The sequence below is a fragment of the Schistocerca cancellata genome, chromosome 1 (genome assembly GCF_023864275.1).
Source record: "Schistocerca cancellata isolate TAMUIC-IGC-003103 chromosome 1, iqSchCanc2.1, whole genome shotgun sequence".
NCBI classification, from domain to species: domain Eukaryota; kingdom Metazoa; phylum Arthropoda; class Insecta; order Orthoptera; family Acrididae; genus Schistocerca; species Schistocerca cancellata.
This window is the reverse complement of record NC_064626.1, coordinates 759,562,583-759,584,211: the sequence shown is the minus strand read 5'-3', so window position 1 is coordinate 759,584,211 and position 21,629 is coordinate 759,562,583. Positions and strand designations below refer to the sequence as shown.

General features: G+C 38.1%; 1 protein-coding gene across 3 annotated transcripts in view; it reads right to left on the bottom strand.

The window, feature by feature from the left end:
* LOC126186300 (germinal-center associated nuclear protein) overlaps positions 1–21,629 on the bottom strand; it is a 304,544-nt gene that overhangs the window by 169,948 nt on the left and 112,967 nt on the right. For all 3 annotated transcript variants that reach the window (XR_007537424.1, XM_049928199.1, XM_049928198.1), the window contains exon 13: positions 15,845–15,960. Coding sequence is in view for 2 of the 3 variants with exons in the window: in XM_049928199.1 (XP_049784156.1) it covers positions 15,845–15,960 (116 nt within the window). In the remaining variant the exon portion in view is untranslated. The remainder of the gene's footprint in view (positions 1–15,844; positions 15,961–21,629) is intronic.

Genomic DNA, 21,629 nt, shown 5'->3' with positions numbered 1-21,629 from the left:
TGTTCACTACACTCAGCTGGCGGCTACACGGGTAGTGGAGGCTGTGTGGCGTGGACTGGGCGGTTTTTTAGGTTAGAAGGCCTCGGGAAAGTACGGGGTGGGCTGCAATCTCAAAGGGTGCATGGCAAATACAGGACGTGCTTGGATCAAGGAACAGTCAGAATTGTAGTTGTAAATTGTTGTAGTTGTGTTGGGAAAGTCCCTGAGCTTCAAGCACTAATAGAAAGCACAGAAGCTGAAATCGTTATAGGTACAGAAAGCTGGCTAAAGCCTGAAATAAGTTCTGCAGAAATTTTTACGAAGTCTCAGATAGATTAGGCAGAATTGGTGGTGGAGTGTTTGTGTCTGTCAGTAGTGGTTTATCTTGTAGTGAAGTCGAAGTAGATACTCCGTGCGAATTGGTATGGGTGGAGGTTATAGTTAACAGCCGAACTAAGTTAGTAATTGGCTCCTTCTACCGACCCCCACACTCCGATGATATAGTTGCTGAACAGTTCAGAGAAAATTTGAGTCTCGTAACAAATAAATACCCCACTCATACGGTTATAGTTGGTGGGGACTTCAACCTTCCCCCGATATGTTGGCAAAAATACTTGTTCAAAACCGGTGGTAGGCAGAAAACATCTTCCGAGATTGTCCTAAATGCTTTTTACGAAAATTATTTCGAGCAGCTAGTCCACGAACCCATGCGAATTGTAAATGGTTGCGAAAACACACTTGACCTCTTAGCCACAAACAATCCAGAGCTAATAGAGAGCATCATGACTGATACAGGGATTAGTGATCACAAGGTCGTTGTAGCTAGGCTCAATACCGTTTCTTCCAAATCCACCAGAAACAAACGCAAAATAATTTTATTTAAAAAAGCGGATAAAGTGTCACTAGAAGCTTTCCTAAGAGAGAATCTCCATTCCTTCCGAACTGACTATGCAAATGTAGACGAGATGTGGCTCAAATTCAAAGATATAGTAGCAACACCAATTGAGAGATTTATACCTCATAAATTGGTAAGAGATGGAACTGATCCCCCGTTGTACACAAAACAGGTCCAAATGCTGTTGCAGAGGCAACGGAAAAAGCATGTGAAGTTCAGAAGAACGCGAAATCCTGAAGATTGGCTAAAATTTACAGATGCGCGAAATTTGGCACAGACTTCAACGCGAGATGCCTTTAATAGGTTCCACAACGAAACATTGTCTCGGAATTTGGTAGAAAATCCGAAGAAATTCTGGTCGTATGTAAAGTACACAAGCGGCAAGACGCAATCAATACCTTCGCTGCGCAGTGCCGATGGTACTGTTACCGACGATTGTGCCGCTAAAGCGGAGTTATTGAACGCAGTTTTCCGAAATTCCTTCACCAGGGAAGACGAATGGAATATTCCAGAATTTGAAACACGAACACCTGCTAGCATGAGTTTCTTAGAAGTAGATACCTTAGGGGTTGCGAAGCAACTCAAATCGCTTGATACGGGCAAGTCTTCATGTCCTGATTGTATACCGATTAGGTTCCGTTCAGATTACGCTGATACAATAGCTCCCTACTTAGCAATTATATACAACCGCTCGCTCACCAATAGATCTGTACCTACAGATTGGAAAATTGCGCAGGTCGCACCAGTGTTTGAGAAGGGTAGTAGGAGTAATCCATCGAACTACAGACCTATATCATTGACGTCGGTTTGCAGTAGGGTTTTGGAGCATATACTGTATTCAAACATAATGAATCACCTCGAGGGGAACGATCTATTGATATGTAATCAACATGGTTTCAGGAAACTTCGTTCTTGTGCAACACAGCTAGCTCTTTATTCGCACAAAGTAATGGCCGCTATCGACAGGGGATCTCAATTTTGATTCCGTATTTCTAGATTTCTGGAAAGCTTTTGACACCGTTCCTCATAAGCGACTTCTAATCAAGCTGCGGGCCTATGGGGTATCGTCTCAGTTGTGCGACTGGATTTGTGATATCAGGTGTTCCCCAGGGAAGCGTCCTGGGACCTCTGCTGTTCCTGGTCTATATAAATGACCTGGGTGACAATCTGAGCAGTTCTCTTAGGTTGTTCGCAGATGATGCTGTAATTTACCGTCTAGTAAGGTCATCCGAAGACCAGTATCAGTTGCAAAGCGATTTAGAAAAGATTGCTGTATGGTGTGGCAGGTGGCAGTTGGCGCTAAATAACGATATGTGTGAGGTGATCCACATGAGTTCCAAAAGAAATCCGTTGGAATTCGATTACTCGATAAATAGTACAATTCTCAAGGCTGTCAATTCAACTAAGTACCTGGGTGTAAAAATTACGAACAACTTCAGTTGGAAAGACCACATAGATAATATTGTGGGGAAGGCGAGCCAAAGGTTGCGTTTCATCGGCAGGACACTTAGAAGATGCAACAAGTCCACTAAAGAGATGGCTTACACTACACTCGTTCGTCCTCTGTTAGAATATTGCTGTGCGGTGTGGGATCCTTACCAGGTGGGACTGACCGAGGACATCGAAAGGGTGCAAAAAAGGGCAGCTCGTTTTGTATTATCGCGTAATAGGGGAGAGAGTGTGGCAGATATGATACGCGAGTTGGGATGGAAGTCATTAAAGCAAAGACGTTTTTCGTCGCGGCGAGATCTATTTACGAAATTTCAGTCACCAACTTTCTCCTTCTAATAATTTCCGGGTATGCAGCCGGATCCCGTCGACATTCTGCCACGATATTTCGGCCCAGAGACGTCCGGCCATCATCAGGTGAGTACACAACTACTGAAGAGCCCAGGTGCAGTCGCGGTATTTATGCCGAATCTCGCGCATGTGAAATGTACTGGCATCCTACAGCGCATGCGTCAGGTGTTGACATGCGCAGCATAGCCGAGTTGTACGTGCTGCCCTCAGTGGTGGAAATAAAGGTTCATCTAGTCATTGAGTATCGAATGACACTGTCGATTCCGCTGTGATTGTATAATTTTAATAACAGGATTCCAATTTTTATCCAGCTGAAAGCCGTTGTCACGATTTATAAGATTATTGGCAAGACGTATTTCCACTGATTCCTTGATTACGGAATCCCAAAAACCGGAAACCGGGGATAAAATTTTTGTTACATTGTATTCCATTGAATGTCCCAAAGAAATACAGTGCTCTGCTACTGCCGATTTTGACGGTTGCCGCAGACGGGTGTATCTTTCATGTTCTATACATCGTTCATGGACAGTTCTTCGGGAAAATTTCAGAAGTCACACCAACTTTCTCTTCCGAATGCGAAACTATTTTGTTGAGCCCAACCTACATAGGTAGGAATGATCATCAAAATAAAATAAGAGAAATCAGAGCTCGAACAGGAAGGTTTAGGTATTCGTTTTTCCCACACGCTGTTCGGGAGTGGAATGGTAGGGAGATAGTATGATTGTGGTTCGATGAACCCTCTGCCAAGCACTTAAATGTGAATTGCAGAGTAATCATGTAGATGTAGATGTAGATGTAGAAGGAAACATAGTAAGTGAATACGAAATGGGGGTATTTTGCACATAGCATAACTTAATCATAGCTAACACTTGGTTCAAGAATTATGAAAGAAGATTGTATACATGGAAGAGGTCTGGAGATACTGGAAGGTTTCAGATAGATTACATAATGATAAGACAGAGATTTAGGAACGAGGTTGTAAATTGTAAGACATTTCCAGGGACAGATGTGGACTCTGACAACAATCTATTGGTTATGAACTGTAGATTAAAACTCAAGAAACTGCAAAAAGGTGAGAATTTAAGGAGATGGGGCCTGGATAAACTGACAGAACCAGAGGTTGTACAGAGTTTCAGGGAGAGCATTAGGGAACGATTAACAAGAATGGGGGAAAGAAATGCAGTAGATGAAGAATGGGTGGCTTTGAGAGATGAAATAGTGAAGGCAACAAAGGATCAAGTAGGTAAAAAGACGAGGGCTAGTAGAAACCCTTGGGTAACAGAAGAAATGTTAAATTTATTTGATGATAGGAGAAAATATAAAAATGCAGTAAATGAAGCAGGCAAAAATCAATACAAACGTCTCAAAAATGAGATGGATAGGAAGTGCAAAATGGCTAAGCAGGAATGGTTAGAGGACAAATGTAAGGATGTAGAGGCATATATCACTAGGGGTAAGATAGAAACTGCCTACAGGAAAATTAAAGAGACCTTTGGAGAAAAGAGAATCACCTATACGAACAGCAAGAGCTCAGATGAAAAACAAGTGCTAAGCAAAGAAGAAAAAGCAGAAAGGTGGAAGGGGTATATAGAGGGTCTATACGAGGGCGATGTACTTGAGGGCAATATTATGGAAATTGAAGAGAACGTAGATGAAGATGAAATGGGAGATATGATACTGTGTGACAAATATGACAGAACACTGAAAGACCTAGGTCGAAATAAGGCCAAGGGAGTACACAACATTCCATTAGAACTACTTATAGGATAGGAAGACCCAGCCGTGACAAAACTCTACCATTTGGTGAGCAAAATGTATGAGACAGGCGAAATACCCCTAGACTTCAAGAAGAATATAATAATTCCAATGCCAAAGACAGCAGGTGTTGACATACGCAAAAGTTACTGAACTATCAGTTTAATACGTCACAGCTGCAAAATATCAACATGAATTCTTTACAGACGAATGAAAAAACTGGTAGATGCCAACCTCGGGGGAGATCAGTTTGGATTCCGTAGAAATGTTGGAACACGTGAGGCAATACTGACCCTACACCTCATCTTAGAAGAAAGATTAAGGAAAGGCAAACCTATGTTTCTAGCATTTGTAGACTTAGAGAAAGTTTTTGACAGTGTTGACTGGAATACTCTCTTTCAAATTCTGACCATGGCAGGGGTAAAATACAGGGAGTGAAAGACTATTGACAATTTGTACAGAAACCAGATGGCAGTTATAAGAGTCGAGGGGCATGAATGGGAAGCAGTGGTTGGGAAGGGAATGAGACCGTGTTACAGCTTATCCCCGATGATATTCAATCTGTATATTGAGCAAACAGTAAAGGAAACAAAAGAAAAATTCGGAGTAGGAATTAAAATCCATGGAGAAGAAATAGAAACTATGAGGTTTGCCGAAGACATTGTAATTCTGTCAGAGACAGCAAAGGACTTGAAAGAGCAGTTGAACGGAATGGACACTGTCTTGAAAGGAGGATATAAGACAAATATCAACAAAAGCAAAATGAGGATAATGGAATGTAGTCGAATTAAATCGGGTGATGCTGAGGGTATTAGATTAGGAAATGAGACACTTAAAGTAGTAAATGAGTTTTGCTATTTGGGGAGCAAAATAACTGATGACGGTTGAAGTAGAGTGGATATAAAATGTAGACTGGCAATGGCAAGTAAAGTGTTTCTGAAGAAGAGAAATTTGTTAACATTGCGTATAGATTTAAGTGTCAGGAAGTCGTTTCTGAAAGTATTTGTATGGAGTGTAGCCATGTATGGAAGTGAAACATGGACAATAAATAATAGTTTGGACAAGAAGAGAATTGAAGCTTTCGAAATGTGGTGCTACAGAAGAATGCTGAAGATTAGATGGGTAGACCACATAATTAATGAGGAGGTATTGAATAGAATTGGGGAGAAGAGAAATTTGTGGCACAACTTGACTAGAAGAAGGGATCGGTTGTTAGGACATGTTCTGAGGCATCAAGGAATCACCAGTTTAGTACTGGAGGACAGTGTGGAAGGTAAAAATCATAGAGAGAGACCAAGACATGAATACACTAAGCGGATCCAGAAGAATGTATGTTGCAGTAGGTACTGGGAGATGAAGAAACTTGCACAGGATAAAGTAGCATGGAGAGCTGCATCAAACCAGTCTCTGGACTGAAGACCACAAAAACCACCCTGTCATCTGCAGTACCGCAATTTTTAATCATCACCATCCTTATAGCACAGCTGTGAAGTTTTTATCTTTGTTGTCACAATTATTTGGCAGTTTATTCCAAATATGTTGCGATTTCTGAGGTCATGGTTACCGTTGGATCTGAGAACACAGCTGCTTCTATCCGAATATATACCGGATTTTGCACCTATACTGACACGAGAATGTTGCAATGTCTCTTGCTTCCAAACACACTGTCTGCTCACTGCTCTCTGATCACTGGCTGCGTAGAAACAGCAGCTGACACGTGCCCTTTTGTTCCTTCATATCTCACTCTGGGCATCGACAAATTCAATGCAGTAAAGCTATCACTGTATTTAAGTGTTGTAAAATGATTCTTCTATTCAGTGTTTACCACCTCATAAATGAAAATAGGTTTTAAAATTTTTTGGCTCATTCCACATCATGATGATTATTCCACCTGGGACTTGTGGAAGGTACATTAGCATACTCTTTTTCTTCATTATAAATATTTGTTGTGTATTGTTGTTTTTCTGACATGTTCTACATACTGGCAGATCTCATGATGGATCAATTGGAATGAAAAATACAGCTAATTTAATCCCATCTAATCTAGAGTAATCTGCAGCACAAAACACTTAACTATGCCACTGGCTCTCAACTAGATTGTTGTTTGTCGCACCTTAAGGTCAATTCAATTCCAGCCACAAATTAACTGGGGCAAACTGCAGTTCAAAAATGATAGATGTTCCTAAAATGCCAAAGTATGAGGTACATAGATTCCCATGGTCGGTTGGCAGCATGATGTAATTTCCAGCCCGCTCACTACTCCCCTTTCTTCACTCACCTATCATCCAAGTTGGTATCACTGTTCCCCTCCAACCCTTATGCAGTGCTGAGCTTGAGCAACTGTGAAACATGGGCTGAAATCAAAATTTTATATTATTGGGGATCCAAGTGCACTAAAAATAAAGAAAGAAAGAAAGAAAGAAAGAAATACACAAAAATCACATTACAGCCTATTACAGACCATGTTTACATTTATTATGGACTGAAATATCTTCTAGGGTGCAAGTCATATGTAACAACAGCAACTAATGCATAAATAAATGATTGCAATAACAATTCAGTCCAATTCTTGAACTTGGGCTTGTCCCACCATCTAATGACGTCTGCTGGTACTATCTCCACAACAGATCTTGCCACTGTAATTTATTCACACAATAACAATAAAAAGTTTAATATGATTTATTTCATTTGTTTGAAATTTCTTTCTAGATAAATGTTCCTTCTTATTTCATCTCAATGTAAGGGTCATGTTCCAAAGCTGATTAAAAGTTGCAATGTTTTTATCTTGTATTGTATTACATGACCAGTGATCGAATTTCTCCTTTGCAGCCCACTTAGTAAATAATTACTCACTCTCATAAGCAAATGTAATATTGATCTGGGTTTGGAATCAAGGAATGTTTTCCGAAGGACAAGATTTCTGCTTTTGAATGTTACTTTTACTTAAAAAGTAACATCATGTTTGTACTTGGTATCCACAAATGTATGAAAACTTTTATTGTAAACCTGTTCAAATAAAACAAGAGTCTGTAAGAATAAAGAATTTGGTGCTACCTTCTCCCGTGTTTCACAAAATTATCACATTTTAAGCAGAACAATAAACTATTGTAGTGGTTAGTTCATAGTTTCTCACATATAGTATCTACTGCACTAGCACTGCGCGAGTCGAATGTCTCACAACTGTTAGAGCTACATCGATACCCTATCCGGTACTTTGGCATATCAGGAAATCTTGAGTCTGTTTGAAGGTGAGTATCATTTGCCCAGTCCTGCTCTTCTGAATTCTTCAAAATAAATCTGTATGTGACCTCAATAGGCAAAGCTTCACCTTCAAATGTAATATGACACCTATATACTCTATTAAACAACATAAAAATGTTATCTTCAGCAGCAGCAGTTTAATCTACTAATATAAGATGACCCTGTATTTTGCAAATGATGAACTGAGGAAAAAACTCATCTTATAATTGGGTAAGTAAAGTACAGTGGAACCTCACTTAATGAGCACCTTCCCATAATGTGCAACTTGCATAATGAGCAAACCAAATTGTAATAAAATGACTCACTTAACGAGTGATGTTTCACATTAACGAGTGACGACAATTTAGAGTGACATCACCAGCCGTTAGTGCACAGCAGTGGAAGCATTCAACAATACGAACACCTTTCATTATCAGCAGTAAGAAGATGACCATAAGAAAAAGAAAATTACCTTAGAAATGAAACATACAATCACTGAAAAACGCAAACGTGGTGTGAGCTTTGCTGATTTAGCACGCACATCCAATCAGTCTATAACTACTATTTGCACTATCCTCAAGAACAAGGTCAAGATTAAGGAGACAGGTGCTTCAAAGGAAGGGACAAGAGTATCTACACAACAGTTTTGTTTTCTGGATGATGTCGAAAGGCTGCTACTTACATGGATAAATGAAAAGAAATTAAAAGGCGACACTATTAACAAGAATGTCATTTATAAGAAAGTGAGACTGATTTTTGCTGACCTCGTTAGGAAAATGCCAGGATCATCAGTGGCCAAAGTAGTGTTCAAGGGAACCATGGGTGATTTGAGAAGTTTCAAGAGAAATACTGGCATCCACAGTGTTCATTGTGAGGTATGGCGAAGCAGCCAGCCCCAACACAAAGGCAGCAGAGAGCTTCATCAGCAACTTCAAGGTGCTCACAGATTCTGTGAGTTATCTGTCACAACAGATTTTTAATTGTGACGAGGCGGGTCTATTCTGCAAAAAGATGCTGAAGTATGCCTCTAAAACAGCAGAGGAGAATGTATTGCCTGGCCACAAGTCAATGAAAGACTGTCTCACCTTGCTATTCTGAGCAAATACAAGTGGCGATTTGAAAATTAAACCACTGCTTGTTTACCATTCAGAAACTCCATGAGCTTACAAGAAGTGTAAAGTCCAGAAGAGCAGGTTAAAAATGATGGAGAGGTTCAACAACAAGGCTTGGGTGACACGTGATCTTTTTCGTGATTGGATCAATGAAGTGTTTGGTCAATCGGTGAAAAAATATTTGATTGAGATGAATCTGCCACTCTGTGTCTTGCTTGTTATGGATGACACTCCTGCCCATTCTCCAGGCTTACAAGTTTACCTCCTTGAAGAATTTAAATTCATCAAAATCCAATTTCTGCCTCCCAACACCATTCCGTTACTACAGCCTATGCACCAGCAGATTATTTCTAACTTTAAGAAGCTCTACACTAAAGCATTCTTTGAGCACTGTTTTGAATTGACTGAAGCTAGCAATTTAACTGTCAGAGTTTTGGAAATATCACTTCAACACCTTTGTCTGCATCAAGACAATCGAAAAGGCATGGGGAGGGGCTACCAAGAGAACTCTCACTTCTGCTTGAAGGAAGCTTTGGTCGGAACGCATTGTCAAATGTGACTCTGAGGCATTTGCATCAGTACCTGTGGAGCCTGTAGTCAACAAGATTGAGTCTTTTCCAAGGGCTTTGAACTAGAAATAGATAATAATGATGATGATGAGCTTGTGGAAGGTCACAGCCAAGAGATGACCACCAAAGACCTTATGAAGTTGCAATGTGTTTCACAGTAGGATGTTGTGGAGTGGACTACTTCTTCAGAGGAGGAGGAGGAGGAGGCTGCAGTAACAGCAAATCAGCAGTCTTCTAGCACAACTGGCACAATAAGAGAAATGCTGAAAACATGGGAATCAGTTGCATCAGACATTGAAAATAATCACCCCAATAAAGCAGTGGCTATGTGCACTACAAATTTATGTGATGATAATGCTGTGTCGCATTTTTGCCATGTGCTGCACCATCGTTAGAAACAAATGATTATAAATAGCTTCATAGTAAAAAACAATTAGTTATGTAACATGAATAATAAAGTACATAATATGAATATAATAGAGGGAAACATTCCACGTGGGAAAAATATATCTAAAAACAACTGCTTCCTGACGAAGCAACCGTGGGTTGCGAAAGCTTGAATTTTGTGTGTATGTTTGTGTTTGTTTGTGTGTCTATCGACCTGCCAGCGCTTTTGTTTGGTAAGTCACATCAACTTTGTTTTTAGATATAAAGTACATAATATTGTATACATAATTTTCTTTGAATAAATGGTGTGAATAAGATAAAACTTTCAGTATTCTTTCTGCATGGAACACATTATCGTATTTTACATTAATTCATATGGGATAAATTGTTATGCTTGATGAGTGTTTCACTCTGTGAGTAAGATTCTAGAACAAATTATGCTCACTATGTGAGGTTCCACTGTACATACATCACAGTGTCTATTGCTATAAATTCTCTCTCTCCTCTTTGCAGTTAGGCTTCAAGTTTTGATGTACCTTTCCTGTTCATGTGAACTGTACCTACTGCATTTGTTCCTCTTTAATGAAAGTAATGGAAGTGAGATGGACATATGTACCAACTGTCCCCATATACCATGCGGCTCTTCCCAAGTAAGGTTCCAAAGGTGTTGTCGCAGTATTCTCAGTAATTTACAAATATCTTCCCTGACTATTATGTCACACTTTGCACCAGTATAAACTAAAAAAAAAAAGTCAAACATAAATCCTGTTTCACAATCACGCAGAACAAATCTTTTTATACCCAAATGAGGTCTTTTAGAAGGAACGTATTGTTTCAAAGTCAAGACTTTCTTGAGCAATAAAATACTTTCATCTATAAAAACTTTTTCGATTGGAGTGAGTGCTGTCCTGAACTTCCCTTTCAGGTAAGAAGTGACTGATCTTATTTTGTACAGCCTATCATCTAGAGCAGAAACATGCAGGATTTGGAGTAACAATAGATACCTGTCACAAGACATTATTTCACTAATAATTTGTGTTGTGAGGAGAAGATCACTTGACCAAGATTCAGACTATTTCAGTTTTTTAATTCTTGTCATGAGAAGAGTTACGGCAGGAAACAACGAATTTCTGCTATAAATTTTTATTTCCGGCCCTTCAAACGGCTTTTCTCATAGAGTAGCACTCTGATCATTGTAGTAACTATTAGTTCCGTCTACAATAATTGAGGAATTCTACTAATATAGCAAAAAACTGGTGATGATGACAATAACTGAGACTAACTTCTTCATGAACAATGTCTCAAAAACTTACAGTGCACTAGGATTTTCCAGAAGTGTAAGAGTCACACCTGGATATGCTGTATCAAAATCATAACCCTGGGATTCAGCTCCTTTCTACACCACTGAAATTTGTCCTCAAACTCACTTTTTTCACTGGGAGCACATCAACTTCATCTCCATTATCGCTGCCTGTCGTTCTTCCAGAAGGCCTAAATATGCAACGAGAGAAATAGCTTTCTGACCACTGAGATTGTGAAGGACAGGAATCAAGAGTCACATTGTCTTCAGTTTCAGATGAAGAAAGAAAATCATCATCATCACCACTTTCCACGAAAATATGTTCTATTTCCTTGTCAGATAGCATGTAGTTACATATTTTCAAACAAAATGAAACAGTACAAAGCAAGTCATCAGGCCGACAAACTACAGCTTCTGCTATCTGAAGAACCACTATAAATCCTACAAGCTACAAAACTGTTAAGGCTTTCATGGCCACTTGTTGACAAATGGCCTGTCAGTGCCTGTCTCAGGTTTTTCGGCTGATGTTCCTTTGATAATTCTTCTGATGGTTCACCAGCACGAGTGGCTGGCATTGTCAAATCTTCATCCCTCATTGCTGTTGGTGGACTGGACTAGAGATCACGGCCGCAGATCATTATGTACCTGGTGTGTCAATGTCCAAGGGCTTTTTTGTGGTCATTACTACTGCAGTTCTCCCCTTGCTACCTGCAACAGTCATCCTCTGCAGCACGGGAATCCACGAGCCATTCACCTCGAAGCTTTCTTGTTTCTTGCTGAAGCTGTTGTTATGTCTGTGTATTTCTATAGCTTCCCTGAACAAGCAATTATAATAGCTCTTCTCTACAGCAAGAATTTCCATGTTGGTTAATTTCACTATGTGGTCAGTCTCTCACAGTGCATGCCCCGCAACGGCTGAGAAGGTGAAGAAATTAAAACTTGGACCAAATGATATCCTGGTCAGCTCTGATGATGTTTCTTTGTTTACTAAAGAACCACTAGATGATTCTCTGGAGTATATTAGTTCCATTTCCCTGCAAGACATTACCAACTTCTTCCATGCATGTCCCACCATGAGCTATTTCACTTGGAAAGGCAACTTCTACGAACTACTGGAAGACATAGTCTCAATTAGTACACTTAGTCCAGTGGTGGTCAACTCTTAATGAAACATTTTGAAGCACAGGCATTGGACTCGGAGCCTCATAAACCTGAAGTGTGATACAGATACTTCAATGATAGTGTGATATAGATACTTAGATGATACCTTCGTTATGGGCATCAAGGCAAGGAACAGCTCAGAAACTTCCTAAGACACCTGAACAGTCTCTATGCCAACATAAAATTTGCCTAGAAAAGGACCAACAGCTACCGTGGGACACAGTGTGTATCGAAAACTAACACACAAGGACCAATACCTGCACAAACTATCAAATCACCACCTGAGCCAGAAAAGAGACATGATTAATAAGCTTGCAATAAAAGCAAGACAAATGTGGAACCCTAGCACTTCAGACGTGAGATGCAGCACCTGGAAAGTGTTCTGAGGAACAATAAGTACTCCACCAGTTACATAAGAAGCATTATAGAAACAATGTCTCAGCAAAGTGACACATCAGAAAAAGAAATTCCAGGAACAGCCTTTCTGCCATACATTTCCAGACTGGTGGACAGAATCAGCTGTATATTGCACAAACAAGGCATAAAGACTAGTTATAAACAGACAAAGAAGATCAAAAAGTGTCTCAGATTGGCAAAAGAGAAAAGGGACCCCACTTGCAATGTAGGAAACATACTGTATACCATGCACACGTAGAAAAAGTCTATGTTGGAATGACTGGATGGTCAGTCAACACCAGGAACACCATACGTGAGTGGCATTGTAGGCTGGATCATGTAGAGAAATTGGTCATAGCAGAGTAGGCACTGTGTGAGACTAACCAAATAGTGAAATTCCCTAACATGGAAGTTTTTGCTGTAGAGGAGACCTATTACACCCACCTGTTCACGAAAGCTATAGAAATACACCAACATGAAACAAACCCAACAAGAAAGCCTTAAGATGAACGGATCCTGGATTCCCTTGCTGCAGAGAACAACCCTTGCAGGTAGCAAGGGGAAAACCGCAGCGGTAATGACCACAGAAAAGCCCTTGGATGTTGGCACACCAAATACATATAATCGGTGGCTGCCAGCTTCACTCCAGTTCACTACCAGCAGTCAAAACTGAAGCTTTGGCAATGCCAGCCACTTGTGCTGGCATAACATCAGAAAAATCGTCAAACAAACTGTGGATGAAGAACCCAAGACAGAAGCCAACGGGCAATTTGTCATTCCTACAAGCTGCTTGGAGCTCCATAAGTGACGCCATGTTATCATACTGCTAACATTTACTAAGAAAACATCAAAATGTATGTATCCAACATTAGCACACCTGGCACTCTCAGTTCCTCTCCCATATATACATCATTAGCCCAGGAAGCACGATGATTGTGCACGAATATACATGTCACTAGCAGATAAAAGGTTAAGGCATTTAATTGCATATTTTTGGAATGAGTTGTAAGCAGAGCTCTTGTCTCTGGTAGAGAAAAGCCGAAACCAGAAACTAGAAGCTGCTGGAAAGGCATAACATGTAGAGTGGTAGAGTGTACTTATTGATTTGAAAAGCCGAAACCAGAAACTAGAAGCTGCTGGAAAGGCATAACATGTAGAGTGGTAGAGTGTACTTATTGATTTGCAAAGATAATGCAGTAACTGCGAAGTATCACTCCAAATAAGATTAAACTGTTGGAAAAATAAATTTTTTGAACTGAATCCTTAACTGTTTGCCCCCTTCTTCCTTTCATAACTTCTCCTCACCATTCCAGAATCACCTGTGCTAAGCAATCTAGGAAATTTCTCCCTCTCACTCTGTTAAAGGTGACTTAGTAAACGTTAGCCCATGATGAAAACTATTGAGAACAATGTGCTGATTGCACTACGCAGACCACACCATTACTCCAGCTGGTGAAAGGGCCTGTGCCGGGTCACAAAAGATTGAACAAAGTGAGTTAAGATTTACAAGATCTTTGTTTGAAGAATCCACACTGATTTTTACAGACAATATTTTCATTCTCTACAGCAGCCATAATACATGAGTGTAAAACAAGTTCCAAAATTCTACAACAGACTGATGTCAGCAATATAGGCCTACAGTTACGTGCATATAGCCTACAACTCTTCTGGCAAACAGGAACTACCTGCACTTCTTTTCCAGTCACTAGATACCCTTTGTTGCTCCAATAACCAGTGATACACTGCTGCTAGAAATAAAGGAAGTTCTTTCGCTTCATTTCTGCAGAATCTTCACAGGTATCTCACCCAGTTCTATGCATTTCCACCATGTTAAGTGATTGAAGTTGCTTTTCTATTATTCCACAGCCACTTACCTCAGTTCATGTGATGATTTAGAGAAGAAACTATATTATGATCTTCCATGGTGAAACAATTTTGGAAGACTGAATACAGTATTTCAGCCTTCTCGCTGTCATCTTCCATTTAGGTACCAGTTTGGTCACTGGGTGACTGAACAGAGGATTTCAATCCGCTTACTGACTTTAAATATAAGACCAAAACTTAAATTTAGTAGTTAGATTACAGGCAAAATCTTACTTTCAAATTCACTGATCGCTTCTCTCATTGTGCTCCTTATGCTATGTTCAGCCTTTGTTTTATATCTAGGCTTTGACTACACTTAATCTGTGAAGAAGCTCTCTTTGCTTTATGGCAACTTTCTAAAATGTCTATTAATCCACAACGGGTCTTTTCCATTCCTTAAAACCTTGCTCAGCACATACTTCTCTAAGGCGTACTGAACAATGCTTTTGAATTTCATCCATTTGTGCTCTACATCTTCATCCTCAGAACTAAACATATCATGTTGCCTACTCAGATACTCAACAACTTGTATCATGCTACTCTTGCTAAGCAAAATATTTTCATATATTTTTTTAACATTCTTTCTAATACTCATAGTCCTTAAGATCACTAATGTGATCACTTATACCCCCCTTTCTACGTTAACTAATTCAAAAAGGAATTAAGAATATGGTGACCAATATTTTATACAGTGAGCTTCTTTGGTGACACCATTGATTTACAAGAGATGTCACATTCTTAACCTTACAAATAACTCCACTGTAATCATTACACATCCATTTAATGTTACCACTTTCGCATAAAACTGGACCAAACTCTGGGTTGTTTTACTTTTTTCGGTGATCATACAGGTAGCATAGTCAGCATGAATAAATTAAAGCTGACTTCTTGGATCAAAACAGCCTTGGTGTCTACAATTCCCCAAATTTCATTAAGAAGGACATGAGAGTTAAAGACAAAAAGTAATTAGCCTCTAATCATGAAAATGGTAATGTCTCACAATTCAAGCAAATAAGGTTTGTTATCCTGAGATATGAATATTATTTAGAAAATTAAATGTCACAAACTGCACTGGACTATTAAAAATGGAAAAAAGTACAGCCCTGTGGATGTGCAACTTAACTGCACCTATTGTACATTTCAGGTATCATCCCACATAATTTTCGCTAGTTTCAAAAGTTGAAAGAATACATGGATAAAAAGAGTTTTGCAAGTGGTTATATTCAAGAAGCAAAATTTTGAGAAAACGAACAGACCACTCCTATAGCACTGACTTAAACAGAATAAAGGTTTGTTCTAAATGTGCATCAAATTAATTCCTTATTCCTTAGAAGATTGACTGTAGAGTTTATCTTCTTCATATGATTGTAGTCATATGAAGTCTTACCTGATCATTTCACCCACACATTCGTTGATAATATTGTTAAACAACTGCTGTATATATCCAGCAGATACTTGGGTGCCTCCAGAAATTTTCTTGCTTTCAGGTGGTCCTCCATCTGGCTGCAAATTAAATTTGGTTTACAAATATTATCATTATTTATTACAAAAATAGGTTTAAAAATGAAAATGACTAGAATTCAGATAACCACAATTACTATAATTGCAAGACTGCTTGTAAATTTAATGAGTCTGTATAATAAGATGTTGTGATTGCTTCTTAACTCTTAACATTACAGTACACAGTATCACTGAATTATCAATCAATAATTATAGTTATTATCTGGGAGGTAAGGAAGTAATGACTGTTATTTGTAGTGAATGTTATAATTTAGTTCCAATTAAATAAAGTGCCTGTATGTCTTACAGAAAATATATTTGAAGTACATGACAAAATACCTCAGCAGGGCAGAAGGTAACGGCACACCCCCCCCCCCCCCTATTTTTGTTGTTTATATAGTAAAACACATGTTGTACCATTCTTCATGTTGATTTCAAATTCATACCATCATAGCTGCAATTTTATTCACCCCAAACATTTGGACTGTAAATCTTTCCTTTACTTTTTCCTAATATCTGTTTGTCCATTCCTTTGATCAAAAAACAGCTTGAAATTTGAAACCTGCTGTCATCTCTGTTTTTGTCAGATCTGCTATTACAGAAACAGCTTCTGATTTAGATGCCTCATTTACATTTCACACAGTGCCTTCCTATTATTATTATTATTATTATTATTATTATTATTATTTCTCTTTCCTGTCTCATACGTTATGTCTGGTTAAAAATGGAAAGTGACGCGGACCTTGATCAAGCGTGACTTCCTTTTACCTGTACGGTACATGTTACATTGCATTTAGGAACTTTCGCATAATTGAACATGTATCAATAATTACAGATTTCTGTAGTTGTATATATATGTTTGGATGTAGCTGTATTGCATTGATGTACTGGTGGATATTGTGTGGTATGACTCCTGTAGTTGATAGTATAATAGGTATGATGTCAACTTTATCCTGATGTCACATGTCTGACTTCCTCAGCCAGTTGGATGTATTTTTCAATTTTTTCTCCTGTTTCCTTCTGTATATTTGTTGCATTGGGTATGGATATTTTGATTAGTTGTGTTAATTTCTTCTTTTTATTGGTGAGTATGATGTCAGGTTTGTTATGTGGTGTTTTTTATCTGTCATAATGGTTCTGTTCCGGTATAATTTGTATTCATCATTCTCCAGTACATTTTGTGGTGCATACTTGTATGTGGGAACATGTTGTTTTATTAGTTTATGTTGTATGGCAAGTTGTTGATGTATTATTTTTGCTGCGTATTATTTTTGCTGCATCGTCATGTCTTCTGGGGTATTCTGTATTTGCTAGTACTGTACATCCACTTGTGATGTGATCTACTGTTTCTATTTGTTGTTTGCAAAGTCTGCATTTATCTGTTGTGGTATTGGGATCTTTAATAATATGCTTGCTGTAATATCTGGTGTTTATTGTTTGATCCTGTATTGCAATCATGAATCCTTCCGTCTCACTGTATATATTGCCTTTTCTTAGCCATGTGTTGGATGCGTCTTGATCGATGTGTGGCTGTGTTAGATGATACGGGTGCTTGCCATGGAGTGTTTTCTTTTTCCAATTTACTTTCTTCATATCTGTTGATGTTATGTGATCTAGAGGGTTGTAGAAGTGGTTATGAAATTGCAGTGGTGTAGCTGATGTATTTATATGAGTGATTGCTTTGTGTATTTTGCTAGTTTCTGCTCGTTCTAGAAAGAATTTTCTTAAATTGTCTACCTGTCCATAATGTAGGTTTTTTATGTCGATAAATCCCCTTCCTCCTTCCTTTCTGCTTAATGTGACTCTTTCTGTTGCTGAATGTATGTGATGTATTCTATATTTGTGGCATTGTGATTGTGTAAGTGTATTGAGTGCTTCTAGGTCTGTGTTACTCCATTTCACTACTCCAAATGAGTAGGCCAATATTGGTATACCATAAGTATTTATAGCTTTTGTCTTGTTTCTTGCTGTCAATTCTGTTTTCAGTATTTTTGTTAGTCTTTGTCTGTATTTTTCTTTTAGTTCTTCTTTAATATTTGTATTATCTATTCCTATTTTTTGTCTGTATCCTAGACATTTATAGGCATCTGTTTTTTCCATCGCTTCTATGCAGTCACTGTGGTTATCCAATATGAAATCTTCTTGTTCAGTGTGTTTTCCCTTGGCTATGCTATTTTTCTTTCCATTTGTCTGTTCCAAAAGCCATATTTATATCATTGCTGAATACTTCTGTTATCTTTAGTAATTGGTTGAGTTGTTGATTTGTTGCTGCCAGTAGTTTTAGATCATCCATGTATAGCAAATGTGTGATTTTGTGTTGGTATGTTCCAGTAATATTGTATACATAATTTGTATTATTTAGCATGTTGGATAGTGGGTTCAGAGCAAGGCAGAACCAGAAAGGACTTAATGAGTCTCCTTGGTATATTCCACGCTTAATCTGTATTGGCTGTGATGTGATATTATTTGAATTTGTTTGGATATTAAGTGTGGTTTTCCAATTTTTCATTACTATGTTTAGGAACTGTATCAATTTAGGATCTACTTTGTATATTTCCAATATTTGTAGTAACCATGGGTGGGGTACACTATCAAAAGCTTTTTGGTAATCAATGTATGCGTAGTGTAGTGACCTTTGTTTAGTTTTAGCTTGATATGTCACCTCTGCATCTATTATCAGTTGCTCTTTACATCCTCGTGCTCCTTTGCAACAGCCTTTTTGCTCTTCATTTATAATTTTGTTCTGTGTTGTATGTGTCATTAATTTCTGTGTAATGACTGAAGTTAATATTTTGTATATTGTTGGTAGGCATGTTATGGGGCGATATTTTGTTGGGTTTGCTGTGTCTGCTTGATCTTTAGGTTTCAGGTAAGTTATTCCATGTGTAAGTGTATCAGGGAATGTGTATGGGTCTGCAATGTAACTGTTAAATAATTTAGTTAGATGTGAATGTGTCGAGGTGAACTTCTTTAGCCAGAAATTTGCTATTTTATCTTTTCCAGGGGCTTTCCAAGTGGGCGTAGAATTAATTGCTCGGGTGACTTCATGTTGCAAAATTATCACGTCAGGCATTTGTGGTATCATCTTGTATGTGTGTGTTTCTGCTTGTATTCACCGTGCATGCCTGTTATGTTGTACCAGGTTTGACCATATGTTGCTCCAGAAGTGTTCCATGCCTGTTATGTTTGGTGGGTTGTCTATTTTAATGTGTGTGTTATCTACTGTCTGATAAAATTTCTTTTGGTTTGTGTTGAATGTTTGGTTTTGTTTCCTTCTATTTTCACTTTTTTTGTATCTTCTACGTCATTTGGCCAATGCTTGTAATTTCTGCTTCTTTTCATCTAATTGCTCTATCGCTTCTTGTTAAGAGATTTTACCTAATCTTTTTCGTTTTTTTGTCTGATATTTCATTTCTTATAAACTGTGGTAGCTGTCCGATGTCTTTCCTCAGTTTTTCTATTCTGATCTGTAGCCTGTGTTGCCATGCTGGTTTTGTGGGTTTCTTCTGTGTGTTGGTTTGTTCTGATCTCTGCCTAGTGTGTATATTTAGTGTAGTGAGTGCTCCTATATAAACCAGTAGTTGTAACTCTTCCATAGTTGTATTTTCATTTATTTTGTTGTGTATGATTGTGTTGATAGTTGTTATTGTTGTTTCGACTTGTGGGTTATTTGGTGGTCTATGCAGGAATGGTCTAATGTCTATATTTGTGTCTTTGTATTCTATATATGTTAGCTGAAATTTTTCTTCTATCTCTAACATGTGTGTCACTTCATGTTCTATTTGTGCTTGCTCTGGTGGCTATGTTAAGATTTCGTTTTCCTCTGATTGTTTAATTCATGCGTGGTGTTCTTTGTTTGTTTGCTCTGGGATGTTTGAGTCCATTACTGTATTTTCTTCTTCTTCTTCTCATTGCACATTATTTTGTTCCAGTATTTGTTGTACTTCTTGTTTGATGTTTTCTAATTCTGACTGGGGTATTCTGTTATTTTTGATTATTACACGGATCTGATCAGCTAGTCGTTGTTCTGTTAAAAATTTTAATTCTGGGTATCTGGTAATAAATTTTGTATATACTTGTGATCTGTATCCAGTTGTGTTTGTTCCTAAGTTTATTGCTTGGTAATAACAGAACATGAGGTGTCAGTTAACTTCATCTGACCATCTCATCCTCTGTCTTTGTTTTCCTTCTAGAGTGGTTGCAGGAAGCATATCCTGCAAAACATCTCTGTTTGGATTTAAATCATTTTCCGTGTGGCTAGCAGTGTCGTTACCATTGTGGACGGGCATTATTATTATTACTATTATTATTATTATTTGCTTTTGCCTATAACCATTAAATACATTAACGTTTTCTTGAAGTGAACTTTAATTTTCATTCATACTCTGCCTTTTACTCCTGTTTATCTGATTTGGCTTATATTCTGGCACGGTTCATTAAGTCACAATAGATATAAGTTGGAGACTGGTTGATTGAAAGAACAGTGGTTGAAAATTGTGTTGTCAGTAGTGCTTGGCTGACAAATAATTACAGTTTTAAAAATAGTGTTACACAATACACAAACGAAATACTGCAGCTGTTGTGATAATCAGAGATTCTAGGATGGTAGCTGCCAATCTCTCATGCATTAAAATTTTTAACTGTTCATCATGATATTGTGAAATTTAAGTATGGTACTGGTGCAGGCTTTTCCACAGTGTATTATGGCATGAAAGAACTGCTGATGATAATTCAGCAATTAAGTGATGCCATGAAAATCACACTGTAGTGCTTCATAGGATCTATTCTGCCAACATGCCACTATAGTATCATTCCTGCCATAACAACCAATCGTTATCATACAATACACAGGATTACTGTCCTGTAAGAAGGTCAGGAAGACTTATCAGGATCATGAACTCTTTGAGGCAAAAAACCTCTTTATCAAAAACGAAGATAAAAAACACAAACAAAAAAAAGGACGCAACAATGTAAGATGAATCAAAATAAGGCTTGTAAAACTTCTTGACAAATTAAAGCTTGTGGTGGACAGAGACTCAATGGTGTAAACAACCATTAGACCATGCGGTATGCAAACAGAACAGCTAATTATCATATCACAATAAAAGCAAAACCACACAGTCATTCATGAAGGAAGTGTCTGGCCAACAGCACAAGCTCAAGGATGTAACGTCAATACGCAGTAAAAATGTTTTCATTTCTGATAATTCAGAAACATGTACAGTATTTAACAATCACTTTCTGATTACAGCAGGTGAATTAAATAAAAAATTAGTTTCTACAGACAATCACATAACTCTCTTAGAAAATGGATTTCCAAGACTGCTATCTGAAATACACCTCTGTAATACTGGTAAGAGGGAGATCGAGTCAGTAGTTAAATTGCTGAAGACTAAGGACTCTCATGGATATGATTGGATATCTAGCTAGAACTAAAGCACTGTGCTGCAGCCACATTTATAATTTTGCATTTAGTAATGCTTAGTTTCCTGAATGACTGATTCAATAGTGAAACCGCTGTATGAAAAAAGAGAAAGGGATAACACATACCATTTTAATCTTATTTCTATGCCATTACTGTTTGCAAAAGACTGTATATATAAAAGAAATTGATGTTTCAATTCACACAATTTGCTGTCAAACATACAGTTTAGTTTAAACAGGTTTGACAA